This window comes from Castor canadensis, chromosome 7 (genome assembly GCF_047511655.1).
Source record: "Castor canadensis chromosome 7, mCasCan1.hap1v2, whole genome shotgun sequence".
NCBI lineage: Eukaryota > Metazoa > Chordata > Mammalia > Rodentia > Castoridae > Castor > Castor canadensis.
Genome location: NC_133392.1, coordinates 120,699,913 through 120,721,484, shown reverse-complemented (window position 1 = coordinate 120,721,484; position 21,572 = coordinate 120,699,913). Strand labels below are relative to the sequence as shown.

The 21,572-nt window shown below is 51.9% G+C and overlaps 1 protein-coding gene across 30 annotated transcripts in view; it reads right to left on the bottom strand.

Annotated features, from left to right (window-relative positions):
- Positions 1-21,572, bottom strand: part of Lrp8 (LDL receptor related protein 8) — a 73,416-nt gene that overhangs the window by 33,622 nt on the left and 18,222 nt on the right. For all 30 annotated transcript variants that reach the window (XM_074080065.1, XM_074080075.1, XM_074080066.1 and 27 more), the window contains exon 3: positions 6,683-6,805. In XM_074080065.1, the coding sequence (XP_073936166.1) occupies positions 6,683-6,805 (123 nt within the window). The remainder of the gene's footprint in view (positions 1-6,682; positions 6,806-21,572) is intronic.

The window sequence follows — 21,572 nt, the reverse complement described above, 5'->3', positions numbered from 1 at the left end:
ACCAGACGTGCTAAGCACCGAGGTTCAGTCATATAGTTGGTAAATAATGGTGTAATGGGCTGGGGCCATGGCTCAGGTGGTAGAGCGCCTGTCTAGCAACTGTGAGACCCTGAGTTCAAAACTCCAGTACAGCAAAACGAAAACAAAAAACTAATAAATTCGAGCTGGACATGTGGCTAAATGGTGGAGTGTTTGCCTAGCAAGCAGAAGGCCCTGAGTTCAAACTCCAGTACCACCAAAAATAAATGAATAAATATTACCCAGTTTGGTACTTTAAAAAAAAAACAAAAAACCAAGAATGGTGTGAGGATTTGGGCAGCTGTGTCTGAAGCTAGAACTGGTCCAGTCCATGGCATCCCTAGAGACAATAGCAGCTCATGTCTCACTGTGATCTCGGATCAGTTTCTTCTCCTCTTACTTCTATAGCTGGGATGAGAGAAAAGTGGTGGTATGGGGGCAGACAGATCCCCCAACAATACTATACTTGAGCCCTCAAGTGTGGACCCCAAAATTATCCCTAGGAATATATTTCATGAACTATACAACAGTACACTGGGAATACAGGATTCATTATACAGAAATTGCCTTTTTAAAAAGGCCACCTTAGGCTATTGTATGGGGTGGGGGTGGGGCCTCTGGGAGCTGGGAGATGGGGGTCCCTCTGAGGCATCTCTATCATTCACACATTGTCAACCCTCAAGCACTTTTAGGTTCTACCTGCAGACACAAAGGACCTGCAGCTGACCAGCATCTCCCAGAGGTACAAGTTACTGGGGTCTGACTACACTGACTCAATGCAGAGCCAAGGAATCTGCATTTTAGTAACTCTTCACCCCTAGTTGATTCCCAGGCTCCTGTGTTTGAGAACTCCTGAGTTAACATTTGCACATTTAAAAGATACGAGACATTTCTTCTCTTTTGCATACAAGTGACACCATAATACAGTGTTCTAGATGTTTACAAGCTGCTCAGAGAAAAAAATGGGTTGGGAGGCAACCACTCATTCCCAAGCCAGATGTCAGGAAACTAAATCTCACTGGAGAGTTGGAAGAGCCACATTCGCCAAGTACCTAAGCTGGGTTAGGCTGCTCATGCCCAGTATTTTACATTTTCCTATTCCATCTTGCCATCATCTGAATGCTGGTGCCCTGTCCCACCTCCCCAGTTCATATTGGAACTCAATCCCCAGTGTGACACAGTTAAGAGGTGGGACATTTAGGAGGTAATGTAGTGATGAAAGCAGTGCCCTTATAAAAGAGGCCTAAGGGAGCCCTCTTGTCCCTTCTGCTGTGAAGACTCAGTGAGAAGTCATCATCTATGAGGAAGGGGGCCTCTCCAGACATGAAATCTGCTGATGCCTTGATCGTAGACTTTGTACCTTCACAACTATAAGCAATAGATTTCTGTTGTTTATTAATTACCCAGTCTACAGTATTTTGTTATAATAGCCAGAACCAATTAAGATACACCATCACCCTCACCCTGACAGGTAATCAGGCCCTGAAGGCTGTTGAGTACAGATTCCAGGAGTACCATTCACAAAGATCATCTGGTCAGTAGTGACCCTGGACTGAGTAGGGTAGCAGTCCTGCAGGTAAGCACTCCATTGTACAGATGAGAAAACTGAGGATCAAGGAAACCAAGAATCTATCCCAAACATGCATAGAAGCTTAGAAACAGACTCTGGGCTACTGACTATAGCCCTATCCTTTCCATCAAACCTTGTGTGCTCCAGAACCAGCCTCATACTATAGTTCTGCAACCAGAGCCCAGGCAACTGAAACAGCCATTGGCCATATGCAACACCTCCAGAAGCCTGGTTCTGCAGACCCCAGTGCAGCAGGCAGCTGACTGAACTTTTAATGAATATTTATGCGTTTAATAGCATAACCTTTCAGCAAGGACAATGATTAAACAATCCGTCTGCTTCCTTTCTTTATAATTAATAAGACATTTGCTCTGTCCCTAAATAGATAGTTCTAATTACAGGCTCTCAAGGACACAGCAGTGCCTGATATCAGTCCCTCACCCCCAAAGAGCCAAGGCTCTTGGAATGCCAGGACAAAAGAGTCCTCAGAAGTCACGCCGGTGAACATCTTTTGGAGTGGCAAAAGCTCAAGGTCCAGAAAGGGGCTGGAAGCCAGGTGTTCCAAGTGCCTGTCTCATCTGGAACCCCACTCCCCTCTTGTGATGTAGATAAGTCTCAAACTGGCTCTCCATACTCCAGATCAGGCCTCTCCACCGCATGGCTCTGGGAACCACTGATGTGCAGTACGGATCTCCCTAGGAGGCAACTCCTATCATTTCTTCCATTTTATAGATGGAGAGGAAAGACCAGAGAGGTAAGATGTTTGCTGCAAGTCTTACGATGAAGAGCACGGCTGGACTTCCATCCCAGGTCTACAATGCTTAACCTGTTGTACTTAACCATTATACACGAGAAAAGTAGGCTCCATGGTCTCCCCAGCACGTCTGGACTGAAGGTTACTAAAGGAAGGGGGTGCTCTGTGCCTTTGCTCAGGCAGGCTGTGCAAGGTGGCCGTCTGCTGTCTACTTTTGCAATCCTTGAAGCCAAAGCCCACAGGCAACATGATGTAGGAAAAACAGCATGAGTTTTAGAGTCAGAAAGAACGGGGTCCAAATTTCATTTACTAATGCTAAGGTCCTCAGGCAAGACAGCTACACCTTCTGTGCACTCTTACTCCCCTTATCTGAAAATGGGGCTGAACAATCCCTTGCGGTTGGTGGGTAGTTTAAATGAGGAAACATGAAAATCCCTATACTCAAAGGCTTAGAACAAATTTGGAGCTCACAAAACAATGACCCTTGTTGGATTTCATGAAAGGTAAGTACAAATGGCTGATGGAGAGGCCTGGTTTCACCTATGCAGAAAGCACATGAGCCCACATTCTCACCAACCTACAGCTCCCACCCAGAACAGCCCTCCCTCTGTGACAGGTGCCCCCGAGGGACACCTTGGGTCTGCTGTCCAAGAACTCCAAGTTCTAAGAGGCAGGGGTGAAGAACCTTACTGCCAGATAACAGGCACCCTCCAACACTGGCTTGAAATTTTGATGGCTGAAGGCACTCATTAATTTCTTGAGAAGCCTGTTCCAGAAATCCAAACCTATAGGTGCTATCTCCAATTCATAAGTTCACAAATGAACAAAAAATCAATGTCTGTTGAATAAAAGAATGAAAGTACTTGGTGGTTCCTCATTGATCAAGCAAGTCTACAATGTCGACTCATGTGAGTTTTAAGGGACAGACAGCCTCCAAATGAGGACTACTAGCTCCAAGGAAACCAGAGACTCGGGCTATGGGAACTACCAGTGTCAATTGGCCTGGCTCTTGCCCCAGGAAGGATGGCATGGAACCATCCCTCTGTGCAGAAGTAGGGAGTGATTCCAAGCTCATTCATAAGATACTGGGCAAAATGTTTCCTCTTAGGTGAGTCCCTAACTTGCTCAGAAAATCTCCAGGCCTCCATTTCCTTATTTATAATAGAAAGTGGGTTTGGTTAATCAGTGAGGGTCCCCTTCCAAGTTTTAAGATGCAAGAAAAAAATCCATATCATCACTAAGCAGCACCCAGAAGTGTACCTCATTCCCCTTGAACCACCCTCTCCTCCCCTGCCTATACCCCTCCCAACAGACGACTGAAGGTGGGTCAGAGCTGCCTCCAATCAAGGGAGCTATAATTAGAGCTGAAATGCTCTTTTCATTAGGCAAATGTTCTGGGCTTTCCCATTGTGACTCTGGCTATATTTGACAAGTACAGAACTCAGAGCCAAAGAGAAATAGAGCTGAAAGAAACCTTGACCAGCTAGGGCAGGCAACATAAGAGGCACTTCCATATAGGACCTGCTCCCATATCCCTTTCCCTCTCAACACCCTCCCCCCTTATTAGACTATTCTAATACCATAATATTCTACTATTTTAATGTTCTAATAAACTGTTGATTTGGCTTAGAGCCCAGATATAAAAATAGAAATAACACTATCAAGTCCAAACCCCAGTCCTACCACAAAACAAAGAAAAAAGAAATACTGTCATTTACTCTAGCGCTTGCATTTTCTCATTGAAGCCTCACATCCCTGTAGGGCAGGAACCATGCCACTTTACAGAAGAAGAAATTTAAGTTCAGTAAGTTCACATGAGGGCTCACATGCTAAAGGACCTGACCCAACTATATCAGATACCAAATTCACTACGCTTTACTATCTATAATCTCTGTTAGGGGTAAGAAGTGGGGCTCTATCCTGAGAGTTGGCACAGCCCCAGAAACCTGGTAGACTATGGAGGTTGCTATGGCAATGCCAATTAAATGGACAGCGGGTTGGCGGCTGGCTTTTCATTCAGCTGGGAAGCTGAAGTAAGCAAGCCTGCTACCAGGTTATGTTGCCCCAAGTTCTGCCTGACCCCTGAGGTTGCACTCTGGCTGACTCCTCTAATCAGTTCTCCCCAGACATAGGCCCTCGCTGCCTCTGACCGACATAACTGCAAAGGAAGTGGGGACCTGGACCCTGTGCCCTGGCTGGACACAGCTAGGGAGAAAGAAGATCTCAGAATACTAAATTCAGGAACCTTGGAACTGTGAAATCTTTGGAATTCAGGAATATTGAGGATCAGGGCCCAGATAGGGGTGAGAGGCAGGATCTCACAGCAAATGACCGGGATAGCCCAAAGAAGAGTGGGGTCTCTCCGCTCCAGCGGGCTGCCTTGGCTGCTGCTCCCATGGAAGAGAGCCTGCGGAGCTTGTCTTTTGTCACAGAAGGGAGACCTGCCATGGATAGGCAGGTTTTTGAGGCAAGTCTGTCAACTTCTCTGGGCCTCTAGCAGCTCAACTGTCAACTAAGAGGGAACCTGGGAAGCAGAAGTAGGCCAGGCAGGCCCTGCACAGCCCACAGGGGTTGGGCTGGGATGAGTGAGAGGGAAGACAGAAACATAGGAAGAATGGGGAGAGGGAAGGTGGCAAGAGGGAGGCTGAGGAGGGAAAAGCAAGGAGGGAGGGAGCCCAAGAAAACAGGGGTGGGTGGGGCCTGAAGAGTGCAGGGAGGAAAATGAAAAGTGACACCAACACCAAGACACAGAGGTGAGGGGAGAAGGGATAGCCCAGCTCTCAGGCAGTTAAGACTGCACCCCCCTCACACACACAATATTAAGCCCCACGAGGCCCCTCTCCCTCCGCTTTCTGCCCCCAGTGTCCAGGGAGAGGGTTACAGATGGCAGAGCAGGCTGGCTGCAGGGCAGGAAGCTCCCTGCAGCCACAACCCTCCTCCCCAGATGCACTCCAGGTGGCACATGACCCTGCCCCTCGTTAGCTAGGCAGTTGTGGCCAGCTGGCTGAACCTATCCCAGCCTCAGTTTTCTTCTGAGTGAGGTCCTCCTCCCTCATGCTGCTGCCAGGAGGATGAAAGTCACGAGCGGGCGTGGCAGGGCTTTGTTCCTTCTGAAGCTCACAGACAAAGCACCGGGCTTCCTTTCTGCCCAGGCGCCTCCAAGACAACATGGAGCTCTATTTGGCAGGGTGAGGAAAGGATGCAGCCTGCGACACTACTGGGGAGGGCAGGGCAGCTGTGCAAGGAAATGAGGGGCCCTTTGTCTGGGGTGGAGGTCGTTCTTGTTCTCCCTTTCCTCTCTTTCTTTTTTCCCTCACATGGAGACTGGTAGCTCTGTTGCTAGGAGACAAGGAAACCCAGTTATCACCAACTGCAGCCCTGTATGGGACTCTGGCCTCCATTGTCCCTTCCTCTGCCTCTGGGACAACAGTTACCCCTAAAGAGGGGCTCCTGGGTCCCCACCAGCCTCACCATCTTCCATGTGCTCCCTCCCCACCAGTCTTTTGTCTCAGGCTCACACTACTGAAGCTCTGCCTCTGGACCACTGGGTCCATCCCTGCCCCCTTCTCATCTGCTTTTTAATTTAACAAATGTCACAGAATGACCTGCCTGGTATAAGTTTGCTTTGAGGATTAGGGTCTGGAAAAGAAATGATGGAGAGACAAAGCCCTGCGTGCAGGAGGCGGGTCCGGGACTCCAGCCGTCCACCTCACCCTTGGCTGCTTCTGTCACCACACAGCTGTCCATGAAAGATGAGGCTTCTATGAGCAGCCCATCCAAGGCAGAGGAAAGAGTTGGGCCCTCAAAGTCCTACCTGGGTGGACATGGGCAAATCACTCAGCCTCTCTGAGCTTCAGTGCCCTCTTTCACAAAATTCAGAAAGTGACAGTACCTACCTCCAGAAGCTGCTATGAGGACAAAAGGAATTAATGCACACAAAGAGCTTAGCACAGTGTGACACACAGTAAATGCTTAACAAGTACCAACTGCTATTAGCGCTACTGGAATTCCGATTAGGCTACCCAAGTACAAGAGCAGGGGAGGCCTGGAGGATGTGCTCTGGCAACTTCTGAGCAGAGGCATTCAGTGGGCTGTTTCTAGCTCCTGGTTCCGTAGGAACAGCATCAAACCTCTAAGAGTGCTGTGACTCGAGCCCCAAAACCAGCAACTAGCAACCAGACACACTGGATGTTCACCAAGACCCCAGCCCCAGGGCCGGGCACAAAGTATCCTGCTGATCACCTCACATGAGCCCCACAAGCTGCCAACACGGGAAGAGCTGATGAGGAAACTGAGGTTCAGCAGGTCCACCCACCCATAGCCCAAGGGGCAGGACTCACTGCAAGTGGCCTCTGACTCATCAGAGCCATCAGGACACTCCTCATCGCCGTCACACTTCCACTGCTGGTGGATGCAGTGGCCGTTGTCACAGGTGAAGTCACTGTCTGCACAGGTCTTCTTGGCTGCAGAATAAGGAAAGGAGCATAAGGGGTCTGGAGGCTTCTCTAAGACGCAAGTGACAAAAAGGTGACCAGAAGGAACGTGTGCCCAGTTTAAAAGTTGAATTGTGACCTTCCACAGGGACACTAAGGGGGACACCCTGACCCTGACCTCTGAGTCAGTAGCTCAAGTTCAGCAAGGGTGACAGGACCCTCCATACCCGATATACCATCTCTTCCCTCAAAGTCTGGTTCCACTGTCACACCTCCAAGAAGCCCCCCTTAATCCCCTATGGCAGCTGCTTTCACCCTGCCAGCCAGTTCTCGGTCCCTTTACCACCTGTCTGTCCCACCTGCCAATCAGTCAGGGAAAAAAACCCTTCCACAACCACCAGAGAGTTCATGATCACAAATCCTAAAAATATGATTACTTTGTGGCAAGATTAACGAGGCATTTTTTGCTTAGAGCAGTGACTGAGATGGAGCATCTACTGGGAAGATGCTGCATTGGCCCAGACCCTGAGGTGCTTACGAAGGTCCTGTAGGGGGAGACCTGTATCCTGCACTGGGGATTTTGATCCCACCTGGCATGACCTTGGGGACATTACATTACTTAACCTCTGAGTGTCCCTTTTCTTATCTGCAAAATAGGAAAAGGAACAAAGGGCTATGAGGAGCCAGGAGAAGTTACAAAGTGTGAGGAACATGCACACGGCAGAGGCTCGAGTGCCTGGCAGCTACTGCTGTTTGCATGGCTTCAGCATTAATTACAAGAGAAAGAGGTGGGGTATTTCGTGCCTACACAGCTGAGATCCTGCAGCTGGTAGCAGAGCTGGGACAAGAAGGTGTGTACAAGCCCCAGACCAAGACTCTTTGATGCCCTGTGTGCCTCATTCTAAGAGTAACTAAGAGTAAGAGTTTTAGGATCAAGAAGGGGATAAGAAAGGACTATGTCCCAAGGTTACCCCATTATCACTACTCTGTGCTATGTTGGTGTCCAGTGCTGACTACATTTGCAGGCAAGAGCACGGGTACAGGCAGCTGTCCTGCCTGGCCACCCCTAGCAAGTGTGGTGGAGGCCTTGAGGACCACAGTCTTGACTCTGCATCCTCCGTTATCAGCCCTGAGCCCTAGCTGCTGGGGGTTCCTCTGCATCAGATCTGCATGCAGTATACACACACCCTGGGGGCTGGGGCTGGGGGTCTCCAGCTGCTCCAGAGCAGCAAAGCAGGATAGGAAGAGAACTCTGGGCAGGGAGCCCTAAATTTGACTCTCAGCTGGGCTGTGTTTTGCTAAGTGCCCTCAAGTAAACCACTGCCTCTTTCTGGCCCTCCACTTCTTCATGAGGAAAAGGGAAGGGTATCTGGTCAAATATGATCTCCCAGGCATGGGAGGTAGTCCCAAATCAGGAAGCCAGAAATAGCAGGATAGTCTTACACAGCAAGACATACCCTAGGCCTTGGGGGGCCTAGACCTCCAAAGTCCTCCCCTTGAATGACGTTGAGGCCACCTGGATTCTGCCTCTCCCCAGGGGCAGAGGTCTCTTCTTCACTCCCCATACTTCCCAATCTGGCCCTTCCTCAACTGCTGGCGACCCCAGCACACCCTTGCTCAAGCTATCCTGGGTCTGAAAGGCCTTTCTCCAGACTCTGCCTTTTCTCCATTACACCCTCAGATATCACCTTCTCCAAGAAGCCATCCCTACCCTTCTCCAGTCTTTGTCAGGATCTCCCCTAAGTGTCCCTCTAAACATTCCTCTAGGGCAGAGGCTGAGAACTTTCTCCAGAAAAGGGCAAAGAGTAGATATTTAGGACTTTGAGGACCAGAATCTCTGTCACTACTCAGCACTGATATTATGGGGCAGAAGCCGCAACAGACAAAAAAATGAGAGGCAGAATTGTGTTTCAGTAAATTTATTTACAAAGTCAGGCAGCAGGCCCAGTTTGGCCTTTGTAACTTTAGCCCTAGATCATCAATCCACAGCTCACCATGGATTCTTTCCTCCCTACCAGTCCAGCATAGGACTCAACTCAGGTACATCTCAGGGCAACAGTGAACCAAATGCCCACCCAGTCTTTTCTACCACATTCTGCAGTTCCCCACTTCATCGCAATTCTGCCTTTCTCCTCCATGGAGTCCTCACAGGACATCTGCACTCTTGAGAGGGTTTTCTTCCCACTTTCCTTACATGGATGCCTCTGCATGTACAAGGCTAAAAGAAACCCAAGGAATCAGAATCCACCTACAGATAGGAAGCCAGAGAGGGAAAGGGGCTGGTGCAGGGACACATAACAAGGCAGAGATCAGAGCTAGCTCTCCTGCCTCCCAGTTTCCAAGCAGCCCTCCCTGAGCCCTGTGCCAAGAGGTTCCTCATCAACGATGCCAATGCTACCTTCTGGTCCATAATGTTCTTAAAGTACCAGTATGAACACAGCACCTGGGGAATTTTACCTACTCCCCCCGCCCAAAAAAAAAAAGAGCTCTGCATCCAAAAAAAGTCATCTATCAGTTTCTTTTTCCTATGCACACTTTCCCCATGAGCCTCCTGTGTGCCTGTCTCTGTGCTAGGTGTTTTACCCAAGAAACCCCAGACAAGAGCCCTGTATGTTCTTTCAGATTCGGAAACCCAGGTCTAGAGATGTCAACTTACGTACCCACAGGCGCATCTGGGTGGAAGGGGGGGTGTGTGGATACAATTAGAACTTGCAGCCAGATGTCAGCTTTACCCCATCAGGGTTCCCCAAACAGCCCCATGGGCGCTCCAGGCAGCATTGAATGAACCTCTGCTCTGAGAACACGGGAGGCTGAGTCAGCCCATTCCAGGCACTCAGAGCAAGAATGCTGGTTTGCCACATCAGAAGAACACAGCAGGCTTGCGGAAGAAGGTGGTGAAGGGGCTGACACCATGCACAGGACAGCCAGGTACCTGCCAGGACCCTTTCCTCCCTGCATTCTGGAAGCTCAGGAGCAAACTTGGCCTCCCTTTATGTGTCAAGCCCTGGGCAAGGAGAACAGGGCAGCCAAAAGCACCATCACAGTCCTGAAAGGCAGCTTTGAGGTCAGCTAGGCCCAGAAAATAGCAGCTGCAGGGACGGCTGTCCATGCTGATGGTCTGTAGAACAGATTTGGTCACTGTCTGGGCCAGTCTGGACGTTCTCCACCTTGGCTCTGGCCTGGCATCTTTTACACCAAATCCCAGGGACTCCTCACAGCTATTCTCGTAGCTGTCATTAACCCATTTTAGAGAAGAGGAAACTGAGGTTCAAGGTGGGGGTGATAGACAGCAGAAGTGGGATTTCAGGTCTGCACGGCAGCTGCCAAAGCTTGAGCTCTTTCCACTGAGGCCCTCGGCCACTCCAGGGTTAGCAGACTTAAGAAGGAGAACCCCAAAGAGGCAAGTACAGTGAAATGCCTCTCAGGTCCCAGGGACCACAGAACAAGGCAGTGGGACAGAGCAGCCACAGAGCACAGAGCTGGCTGCAGTTCCCAGCAATATGCCAGAAGTTAACAGTTGAATCAGCTTGGCCTGGGACAACTTGTGTTCTGCTAATGGACAGCCCTGGGGAAACTGAGGCAGCATGGTCACTTTCAGGTTTGGGACTAGACTAAACCATCTTAGAAGTACAGCCACATGGGAAGATTTTACATCAGAGCTGAAACCAAATCCTGGCACAGCCACTTCCTCACTGAGTGACCCAAGGAAAGTCAGTGGGGATGGGGCTTTCCAAAGCAGTACTGCCACTGCAAAAAGACTCTCCTGGGGGATCTCAATGAACGTCTCCGTGTTGGGTCATTCAGTCCCCATCAAGAAGTCATCTCAGCCCTGCCACAAGAGGAGTGTGAGTCGTCACTCTGAGGCTGTCAGAACAGGCCAGGCCAGACCCTACCCTCCTGGCCTGAGCCCTGGTTCCCAGGGTGACTCCTCTGCTGGGCTCAAGGCTGTGGCTCCCTGTTTGCACGGATTTATGTCCCTCCATGTCAGTCTGCCCCTGAGACAATGCCCACCTCTGTGAGTCCCTATACTCCACAGCCCAGGAGTGGTACATAGTCATCCAGGCTCTGCAACATCATAATCTGGTGCCATGGCAACAGGTAGACTGCCACAAAAGACTCGGGATTCCAGAGGGTGGTGAGGAGAGGCTGACCCCTGGGCAGAGCAGGGGACAGTGGGAAATGCAGGACAAAGGGAGTGGGAGTGGCTACTTATAACAAGAGCACAGGCCCAGGAAAGCATCAAGCAGGCAGTCCATGGTCAATCAACTCTGTTCTGTCACTGTGCGCTGTGTGATCTTATTCAAGTTACACAACTTTTCTGAGCCTCACTTTCCTCATCAGCATTCAGGAATACTATCCCTGCCTCACAAAACACACAGGGTTGCTATGAGGAGCAAATGGGCTAGGAACGGCACCAGGCCTTTATGAACTGAAAAGCAAAAAGGTGCAAGTGTGAAGAATGTGAAGTCCTAGCCCTGGCCCAGCTGCTGCGTGTGTGACACATGGTCTGTCAGTCTGGGCCAGGCTCCTCACTAGAGGGTAACTGATTCTTAAGCCCCACTCAACACCCAGTCTATGATCTTTGGAAATTATTATAATCACTCAGCACCTCCCTATTTCCCACCTCCAGAGGCATCCATCTCAGAGACAACCAGCATCCTCACGCTGCTGTTCCCACCCACGCCTGTCCTGCAGCAGGTGCAGACAGCTTCAAAACAAAGATCTGTCTGGACTACCCAGGAGCGCTGCACCACGTGCCTTGCTCTTAGCCATCAGAAATGTCCCACCTGTTCTACAAGCATGGAGTGACAACTCAGGGTCACAGCACATGCCTTTGGGGGGCGATGCTGTACTTGAACCCAAGTATTGACTTCTAGTTCCACTGTGAGGCCAAGAAGCCAGGGAAGGCGGGCACTACACTCAAAGAAGAGGTGTGGGTCACATTGGGAGTAGGGGGACTGATGACAGGTTGGGGTGGAGGAGCAGGCAGAGGGACCTCAGGGGCTGGAGAGGAGGCAAGCCGCATGGGGTCCCGGAGCTCTATCAGGCCAGGGACCAACAGCATCCAGCTGCCTCTCAGAGGCCCAGCAGGGCCTGGCTTTCCTTGAGCTCACCCAGGGAAGCAGCCAGCCTCCTGCTCTGCACAGGACTGCTGTTCAGCAGTCAGTGACCCTGTGGCTCCAAGCCATCAGAACCTGCTTGGCTTTGATGAGGCTGTGCAACAGGGACTAGCAGCCCTGAGCAGAGGAAGAGAGGGGCAGGCAGCAGGACAGACCTTTAGCATAGACACCATTTCCCCCTTGGAGATTTGTGATGCCCACTGGCTTGCCCAAAGGCCCCGAGAAGACCTGTAGTAGCTATCTGGTTGTTTCCTCCAACACTTCCAAACTTACTTAACCAAGAAACTCCTTTTTTGGATGCCACATTTATTAATTTCTCAAGAAAAAAATGGCCCAGTGAGCCATATCCAGGAAGCACTACATAGTGTAAGCCCCTCAACCTATGGACGAGAGGATGAGGCCTCACAAGACAGGATTGGACACAGGCACCTAGCCATCTGGTACCCAGCCATGTCTAGGCCTGCCCTACCAACCTGGACAACAGATGTTCACAGAAAACTTAGCCCACACTGGAGCTCAGGGGGCCCCACTGGGAAAACCCCAGTCCTCAGATAAGGGACTTTTCAAAGGAGGACTCAGAATGTGGCAAGGTGATTGACACAGGCCACCCAGGTATGGGAGATGAGGGAGGCTCTGTCTGCCATCTGCTTTCCTGGGTCCCAAAAAGAGACAGAGCAGAGAGACCTGTACGACAGGTGGACTCCAGCTCAACCTTATTGCTGGGGACCTGGGGAGAGTCCCTTGCCTCCTAGGGCAGTTGAGAGAAAGACATAAAGTGAGCAAAGACATAAGGCCCCCACCTTGGAATCTGGTGCACAGAAGGGACTCAGCTGCTCCCACTTTCTCTCCCAGGCCTGGGCTAGTACCCGGTAGCCTGGCTCCGCCTGCAACCAGCACTAAGGCAGCTGGGCCACTTGTGTCCTGGGCGGGAAGATGAAAGTGCTGCTCCCCACACAGTTACCCTTCTGCAGAGCCTGCCAGGTCCTGGTGTTACCACGACAACTGCTGCCAGCAGAATGAAGATCCGGGGTGGGGGCAGGGGGCGTGCCAGCCCGCCCCTGGCCTACTAACCTGGCAGGCAGATTTAAATGACAGCCCAGGAAGCTACTATTAAACTGTCACCCCAGTCAAGGGACAACAGACCCGGAGTGTTCTCTGGCTGTAGCAACAACACAGCAGGAGTGAGAGGGGGAGGAGATGGTGGCCTGGAGCAACCTGCACTCCCCCTCCCACGAGGCCCCAGCCTGCCTGCCCATCTACATGCTGCCAGAGCCACCCCCTCAGGCTGTGGCAGGTCCTGGCATGGAGCACAAGGCCTGGCAAACTTTATTCTTCATTCTTAAGTAGAGGAACCCTTTTCCCAAGTGAAACTCCAACATAGAAAACACAATAAGGAGCTGCAGTGAGGTGGGGGAGCCCCATCAGCAGTTTCCCCAGTACCCCTCAACAGCCCTGCTGGGGTCTCCGTGAAACCCTGGGGCTCAGAGCCCACTGCCAATGGCTTTGGGGTCCAGTAGTGTTGGATTCAAAACCCGACTCCTCCCCAGACAAGTGACGTTCCCAAAACCCTAAGTTCATCGGTCTGGTGGGTCTGTTATACCACTTAAAACAGCTTCCTGGTTGTCACAGGTCCTGACTCTCTGAGGCCCCACGGTTCAAAGCCCTTGAGCACTTATTTGAAGCCCCTAGGCTCCAGTGACAAGTCTCCATAACAGTCACTGCTAGAGCCAGAGATGTCAGTGAGCTATGGATGGTGCCAACTGCATCCCCGCAAAGGGACTGTGACCCCGACTCCAAGGGTCCACACATGGACAGCCCCTGACTCCAAGCTGGAACTCCGACTTGGAGGTGCTGGGAGGCAGACAGTTCCCACAGTGTCCAGACCCCCACCGGGCACGCTGGAAAGGGCTCAGCTTTGGGCTTTGTGCCGCCCAGTAGGCACCAGGGCTCCAGGCCACCACCATCCATCAGCAGGTGACATCTGAGTGCTCTCTCCCCCATGCCCCATCCCACCTGGGGAGAATGAGGAAGTGGCAGACATAGGCAGGTTTGAGGGAGAGAATGAAAGAGTGAAAGGGATACATGGTGAAGCCCTCTGGTTTTAAATTGGAAACACTTCCTCAAATTTTTCCAGGTGGCCTCCTCTCCTGACCTGCTCCACTAAGGAGTTACACATGCCAACCAGGCCAATCATAAGACAGACAAAACAAGCCAAAACTCCAAAGTGTCAAAATGACACATGAAGGAGCAGGGGTACCACAGGGAGAGACCACATGGGGGACACTGCAGGGACGCCCTCCTGAGGGAAGCAGGGCTTGGGCTGGGGAATAGCTGGGCAGTATCAGGCCCAGTGTTTTGTGTCCATGATAGAGAACACAGATACCACTCCAGGAGCTGCCTGCAACACAGTGTCCCAACGAAGACGCAGGGTCTCCTGTCACCCTCAGGGGCACTTAGAGGGAGATGCCACCCTAGATGAGGGAGGGACTTGAGTCAGACTTCACAGTCATCAGGACCAGACCCACGACTTGGCTCTGGTCCCAGGAACCCCCAACACAGGGTCTGATGGCAGGGGGCACTCAAAGACTATCTGTGGTCCCACACTTCTAATGAGCCATTCAACCTCTTCCCACTCTGGGTCTCAGTTTCCTTGTGTGAACAAATCTTGAAGGACCCCCTCTGGCTGACATTCTGGATCTGTGACCCCATTATGCAGATGAGCTGTGGTTCCTGGTACACTCCAAGGTTCCCCAAAAGAGCCTCCTGGGACTTTTCACAGCCAACCTCTCCTTTAACCCCAGTACATCCCAGCTGCTCTCAAACACTGTCCGACTCTGGCCTGGCTGTCACCAAGGGAGGCCCAAGCCTTCGCTGGGGTATGCCGAACTCCCCGTCGCCACAGGGAAGATGAGCATGTCGGAGGGACAGACGACAAAGGCATCTTCTTGTCCCAGTGATTTGTGGATGCAGGAGGTATTGAGCCAGTGACAGCTGGGGGGCTGGGGAAGGAGGTGTGGGGGGGAGGGTACAACAGGATCAGCAGGGATCTCTGGCTGGTGCCTGCCAAGGTGCACCCCTCGGCAGTGCGCTGCCTGGAGGAGCAGGCCACACCTCAGGGCAGCTACTCTCTCAGGACTGGACCAGTACCGCTCTGAGTTTTGGCCTGCTCACATGGCACTGGCATTATAGGTCCCTCGGATGTCCTCAAAGTTGAAGCCTTTAGAGCAATCAGGCATGGTGGTGCATGCTTGTAAACAGGTATGCAGGAGGTAGAAATGGGAGGGCTATCGTTTGAGGCGAGCCTGGGCAAAAAGCCCAGATCCTATCTCTTTTGAGAGGTGGGGGAGGCAGGAAGGAGGTACTGGGGTTTTGAATTCAGGGCCTTGAGCTTCCTAAGCAAGGGCTCTACTACTTGAGCCCTGCCCCTAGCCTTTGAGACCCTGTTTTAACAAACAAACTAGATGTGGGGGTACACATATAATCCCTTCTACTCTGAAGGTGGAGGTAGGCAGATTGAGGTCCAAGGCTGGCCACAGTCAAAAGCAAGATCCCACCTGAAAAAATAACTAAAGCAAAAAGGGATGGGGGGGGGAGTGTGGCTCAAGTGGTAGAGCACCTGCCTAGTAAGTGTGAGGTCCTGAGTTCAAACTCAAGTACTGCCCAAAAAAAACCAAAAACAAACAAACAAGAAAATGAAACTCTCAGAGGTAAGAGGGAAGACTGGCAAACTCTTTTGGGCTTCTAGCCCAGGGTCCTTCCGGCCCCCAGCCTCACAGCACTCTTTCACTCAGGCAGGGGGCACCTAACCTACCTAGAGGGAACTCAAGCCTCTTCTGACCAGAGGACGTTTTTGTCTAATCCCATCCAGGCCACCTGGAGCTGAGTGGTCCATGGCTCTGCCTCTCTCAGACAGGCCTCACCAAGGCCCCTCACATTCCAGGCCCTGTTTTTGCCACTGACTCCCTGAGAGGAGGAGGGGTGGCTCTTCTTCTTTTGCAGTTGAGGAGAGGGCTCTAGATCTCATTCCAGCCCTATTCTGCCATCCATATGCTGAGTGACACCCAGCAGGCCTCTCTGGGCTCTCAGCCCCCATTAGCACCCACTGGGAAGCTCCAGGCTCTGCAGAACTCTGCAGCCAGGGCTAAGGAGGCCTGAGAACCCACAGGGTGCCCACCCTGCCTCCAGCGCAGTGAAAGATCGAGTGATAAACCCACCTACCCAGGGGAGGGGTGGTGAGTCCCTTCCCACTGCAAACAGGATGTCAGGGCGTTCAGCCCCCACTGTGCGCAGTAACGTTAGTGCAGCACCCTCCACCTGCTAGGCAGTGGCTGCTCACACAGGGAAGCAGCGTGGCTAAGCAGAAAATGCAAATGCTTTCACCAATTATGTTAGTAGGAGAAGCATTCCCCAGAGAAGCCCCATTGGCCCATCCCAGTGACAAATGGGCAGCAACACCCTGTTATTGGGAAATCCATCTCCTGGTGCCGGGCCTGCTGCCTCTCTGGGGTGCCCCTCTGTGCTGGGCCTGGGCTCTCTGACAGCTGGTGGTACAGCTCTCTGCTACCCACAACCCTGCATTAGCCATCCAGGCAGCCTCTGCTCACCTGCGTGCCCTGCAGTTAGGGTATGGCTGTGAAGCTGCGGAGGTCTATGAGGGAGCTGCTGGCTCACTGGGAGAGAGCTTAGACTATTTTCCTCCCAGAGAATGGGACTGGCATTGGGCTGTCTCCTGCCCTGGCTGGGGGGTCCTGCCTATGCTGTGTGGCCTCATATAAGTTCCCCGCCTTCTCTGTGCCCTGTTTTCTTCCTCTATGGCATGATGGGTAGTTGGGCAAGACGAGCTCCACGTTCCCTTCCTTTTAAGTGTGGTGTTACCCACACCCCAGGCCCGGGGCGAATCCGACAGAGGGAGGGAACTGTGGTATGGTCCCCAGGTCTTCACACCTCCTGTGGCTCCATGCATGGAGGTACACATCCAGAGCCAGCAGCCACTATCCTCCCAAAGTCCTCTCTGTAATTAGGGAGCCATCTTTTCTTGTCCTGCTGGCTCCCATCTCCCTAATAATATGGTCAATGCCTTTGCAAGGGACCAGGAACTCTTCAACGGCCCTGATCCCTCACCACCTGCCTCCCATACCCACTCAACAGTCAGTGACAACCACCAGGCACCATGCAGCTCCACCAGGCAGAGGACCTTTCATCTACCCCTCCCCCTCAATACTGGCTCAAGCATCAGCTTAAGGTGTCTGACAAGACCCCCCTACCTCTGACAAAGCAGAATGAGTGAACCCCCAACCCAGGACCTGAGGGGGCCCAGAGCAAGACCCCTCATTTGTGGCAGGCCAGCCCCAGGCAGTGCTGGAGGAAGCCCTTCCAGGCAGTGCCATCCCAGCCATCAGCTCAAAAAGATGAGCGCTGCAGCCCTGCTGGACAGTGCTCATCTCTCTGTTGACAGGCTAGGGAAACCCCTGAGCCCTTACAAGCAGGGAGCAGGCTCAGTAAGTCATCCCAGTGGCTCAAGAAGCTAGTAGCACACTGGCCACCTCCTGAAGCAGGACCCAGGGAGATGCAAACCCTTGTCAGTCCTGGGCAGGCCCTTCACAGGGCTTCTCTGGGATTTCTGATAAGCCAGTATGCACTATGGGAGCCCTGGGCACTACTACAGGCTTCCCTGACCTCTGGTTTGACCTTGGGCAAGCCCTTTACTCCCCTGCATCTTAGTGTCCTTATCTAGTCATTGGAGGACGTGCACCATTCCAGGGTCTGTCTCAGGAGAGAAAGGGTCTTCAGGTGTGGGGACAGGGCTGGTCAGCCCACTTCCAGAAGGGGAGGTAGGTGTATAGCTGGTGATGAAGAAAGCCAAGCACAGGGCTCAGAGTAGGTACTCAACTCAGGGAGCAACCAGCCCTGAAGGCAGGGGCAACAGCAGCGCCTCAGCTCAGAGGTGGGACCATGGGGTGTTCGGGGATAAGGAGGCTGTCTGATCAGGAAACTCAGTTGAGCCCAAAGGAAAAAATGGGAGTGGACCTTCTTTTACAGAGTTTATAGCCAAGCCAAGGAAACAAGGACCCCAGATAGAACAGCCACAACCCAGAACAAGATGAGAGGCCTTGGGTAGAGTCAAGAGTGGTGAAGTCACTTTGTGGGGGAGGACACTCACTTTTCCTCTCTGGATCTCTGTGTTCGGCTATAAAATAAGGATGCTGAACCAGGAGAGGAGGCCTTAAGTTGGACCTCAAAAAAAGGGATAATTCAGGCTGGCAGCAGTGGCGCTGGTGATGCCACCCTGAGAAAATGTGATTGAGCTAAAAAGAAAAGGTAGAGTCTAAAAGCAGATGGAGAAGACTGTTTCTGGCTTTTTTTTTTTTTTTTTTTTTGGTGGTGCTTGGGCTTGAACTCATGGCCTCATGATTGTTAGGCAAGTATTGCACCACTGAGCTATACCTCCAGCCCTCTTTCCAGATGGGATCTCACACTTTTTACCCAGGCTAGCCTTGGACCTTGATCCTCCTACCGACACTTCCCAAGTAGCTGGAGTTACAGGTGTAACTCACACCCATCCTTGTTTCTGGCTTCTTGGTGCAACTGGAGGGAAATGGGGTCTCCGAATATCTTTAATCTCTGGGAGTTGCTTTCAGCAGGGAAGTGGGAGCGTATGGCCCACAACCCACACCCAACTGCAGATTCCTGGCAGATTCTGTCCCAGGTTGGAGGTCTTCACTGAGACTCCTACATCATATTGGTCAACCTTGGACCTCTAATACCCAGGAAGATTCCAGCCACAGCAGCCACACAGAGCTGTTAGTTCTGCTAACAGCAGTGACTCAGAGCGGAGGTCCCGGGAGCAAGCAGCATGATGATAGGTGAGTTAAACTCACAGGGCCTCAGTTTCCTCACCTATAAAATAGGGCTAACACTCTGGGCTGGTGAGAATTGGAGGAAAGGATGGATGTTGAGACTTTAGGATGAACTGTACATGGCACAAAGGCAAGGAGAGGTCTTGCCGGCGATGCTGTTTACTGTTTACTTCTTATCACCACTACCTTCCTGCTGAGACTTCCAGCAAGGCAGCTGGGGCAGATGGACAAGGGACTTGGCTCATGCCTCATGAGGTGCTGGGGAGGGCCCAGCCCACATGGGGCACTGAGGGAGTGGCTCAGGTGGAGCGAATACACCTGGAAACTCAGGCCACTGAGGCCATCTGGTCCAACCCTGGAATCTCATACACAAGGAGAATGAAGCCAGAGAAGCCTGGGCCGCCTGAGATCACCCTCCCAAGGCAACCTAAGTGAAGCAACTGCTCTCCTTCTAAGACCTTAAGAGACCCCAGAATCATACAAGAGCCTTAGAGCCACCAAACAAAATCACAACTCCAGGAAGTCCTCAGAATCTTAAAACGCACCATCTAAAAGTACTCAGACCCACCGGGTGCCAGTAGCTCACACCTGTGGTTCTAGCCACTTGGGAGGCTGAGATCTACAGAATCGTGGTTGGAGGCCAGCCCAGGCAAATAGTTTGTGAGACCCCGCCCCCATCTCCAAAATAACCAGAGCAAAATACATTGGAGGTATGGCTCAAGTGGTAGAGTGCCTGCTTTGCAAATGTGAAGTTCTGAGTTCCAACCCCAGTCCCACCAAAAACTAAATAAAATAAAAAGTAAAATAAAATTATTCAGTCCCACATGGAGTCACAGAAGCCTTCCAATTTTGAAACCACAGAGAACCTCAGACTCCCAAGACAGACAGAACCTAGAAGTTCCAAGTCACAGAATCCAGTCCTGGTTGCCAGAAGTGGCACCACTGCCCCTCCCCCACCCGCCAGCACAGGAATCCTGTTCCCACCGCTGACATATGGCCATTCTGCCCTCAAAGGCACGCAGCCATGGGGGGCCTCAGTCAGCTGTGCCGGCTCGAGGCTGGACGCATTCCCTCCTAAACAGGGAGGGAAATAAGTTCTCAACAGGAGACCCCCACTTTGTACAAGTGGATTTTTCACCCTCCTTGTTCTTTGGCCTTCGTCAGAAAGATTCCCAGGGAAGTGGAAAGGAGCCAAGAGCTGCCACGAAATGACTTTAACCAGCAGACAGGCTAGTAATAGGTTTCGGTGGGAAAAAGGAAGGAGGGGGCGATTAATTCCAACTTGCTATGCGATAAAGGAAATTAAGGCGTAATACTGTGGAGAAGGCAGTTCTATTGACCTGTGTGGAATACCAATTACTTCAGGCCTCTCGAAATTGCTAGAAATAAAGAGAAAACCCCAAAAGAGAGTGTGATTGTGGCTCAGGGCTCATCTGGATTAGGCTGTTTGTTTGCCCTGGCACCCTAATGATGGGAATGAGGGAAAATTCCCTGTTTCCTGGGAGACAGCTATGCCAAAGCGGGGGAGGAGAGGCAGGCCCACGCGCAGCCACTGGTCAGCTTGGCATATGCTCAGGGCAGAGGGGGTCCCCAGGCTCCCTTCAGGGAGAGCTCAGTACAGGGGCTGCTAGGGCCTCCCCTCTCTAGTGCTTGCCCTAGTTCCAAGTTCTGGTGCCTGGAAGAACCTAACTGGAAGGTCTCAGGCCTCTGCTGGAAGCCAAAGAATCAAGCAGAGGTCCTACTGTATGCCAGGTACCTTGGCAGGAGCTGGCAAACCCCACAGTTAGGGCAGGCTTTCAGGGCAGGGGTGCCTTGCCTTAGGGTGTTGGACCTAGGAGGACTGGGGCTTGGGGCTCAGGTTAAGCTCACCCACTTATCTGAGGCCTAAGGGAATGACCACGGGCCTCACCTCCAGCCAGAGATGGGCTAAGGCTTACACAGATGTTGCTGTAGAAGCAGAGTGGAGGCAATGAGTGGGGCCAAATGTCCGGCACCATCTCACTTCCCACTGGCACCCCACCTCTGTTCAGAGCCCCTCACATCGGAGTGCCACCAGCCTGAGGTCCTGAGCCAGCATGGTTTTCCCAGGAAGACATGGGTGGGGGACAGCCATTTTTGAAACAGCATCACTGCCAATTGCCCCAGGACAATCCACTCATCTTGATCTTTTCCTCAGAGGAAAAGGTCTTCCTAGCACAAAGGTTTGGGAGATCCTAGTCTGCTGCTTGCTGTGGCCCTCCTCCTGCCAGGAACAGGTTATGGGACCCTGAGCTTAAGCAGCTTAAGAAGCTTAGGGTCCCTTCCTAGCTGTGATCTCAGGCAGGTTACTTGGCCTCTAATGAGCCAGTGTCTTCTCATTTAAAAGTGTGAGATCACTTACAACACCAGTGTTTCTTACAGGACCTGCCATGTAGGAACTACTCAGTATTGGAAGCACCTACTCATATTCCTCAGCCATTGAGGCAGTACCCTGCAAGCCCTTTCTGGCACTATTTTTAAAGGGTACCAACCAGGGAACCTGGCCTCTGCTGTGGTGGGCCACCTGACTCTTCTGTGCCTTAAGTTTCTCCAGGTATCAAGTAGGAGAGAAAGGTCAATGTGGGTAGATAGGCACCAGGAAGCCAGCTGGACTCATGGGCCATCAGTGTGAGAAGCTGACCCCACAATGACTATAACCCCTAGTGGGGCAGAGCCAGACCAGGCAGTACACGGAGGTCCTGCCACCTACCTTCCCTGCAATCTCTACCCCCCACACTGGTTTCTCCTAAGCAGCCCCCCCTTCCCAATAGAACCAGGTCCTTTACAATGACCTCTCCTCCA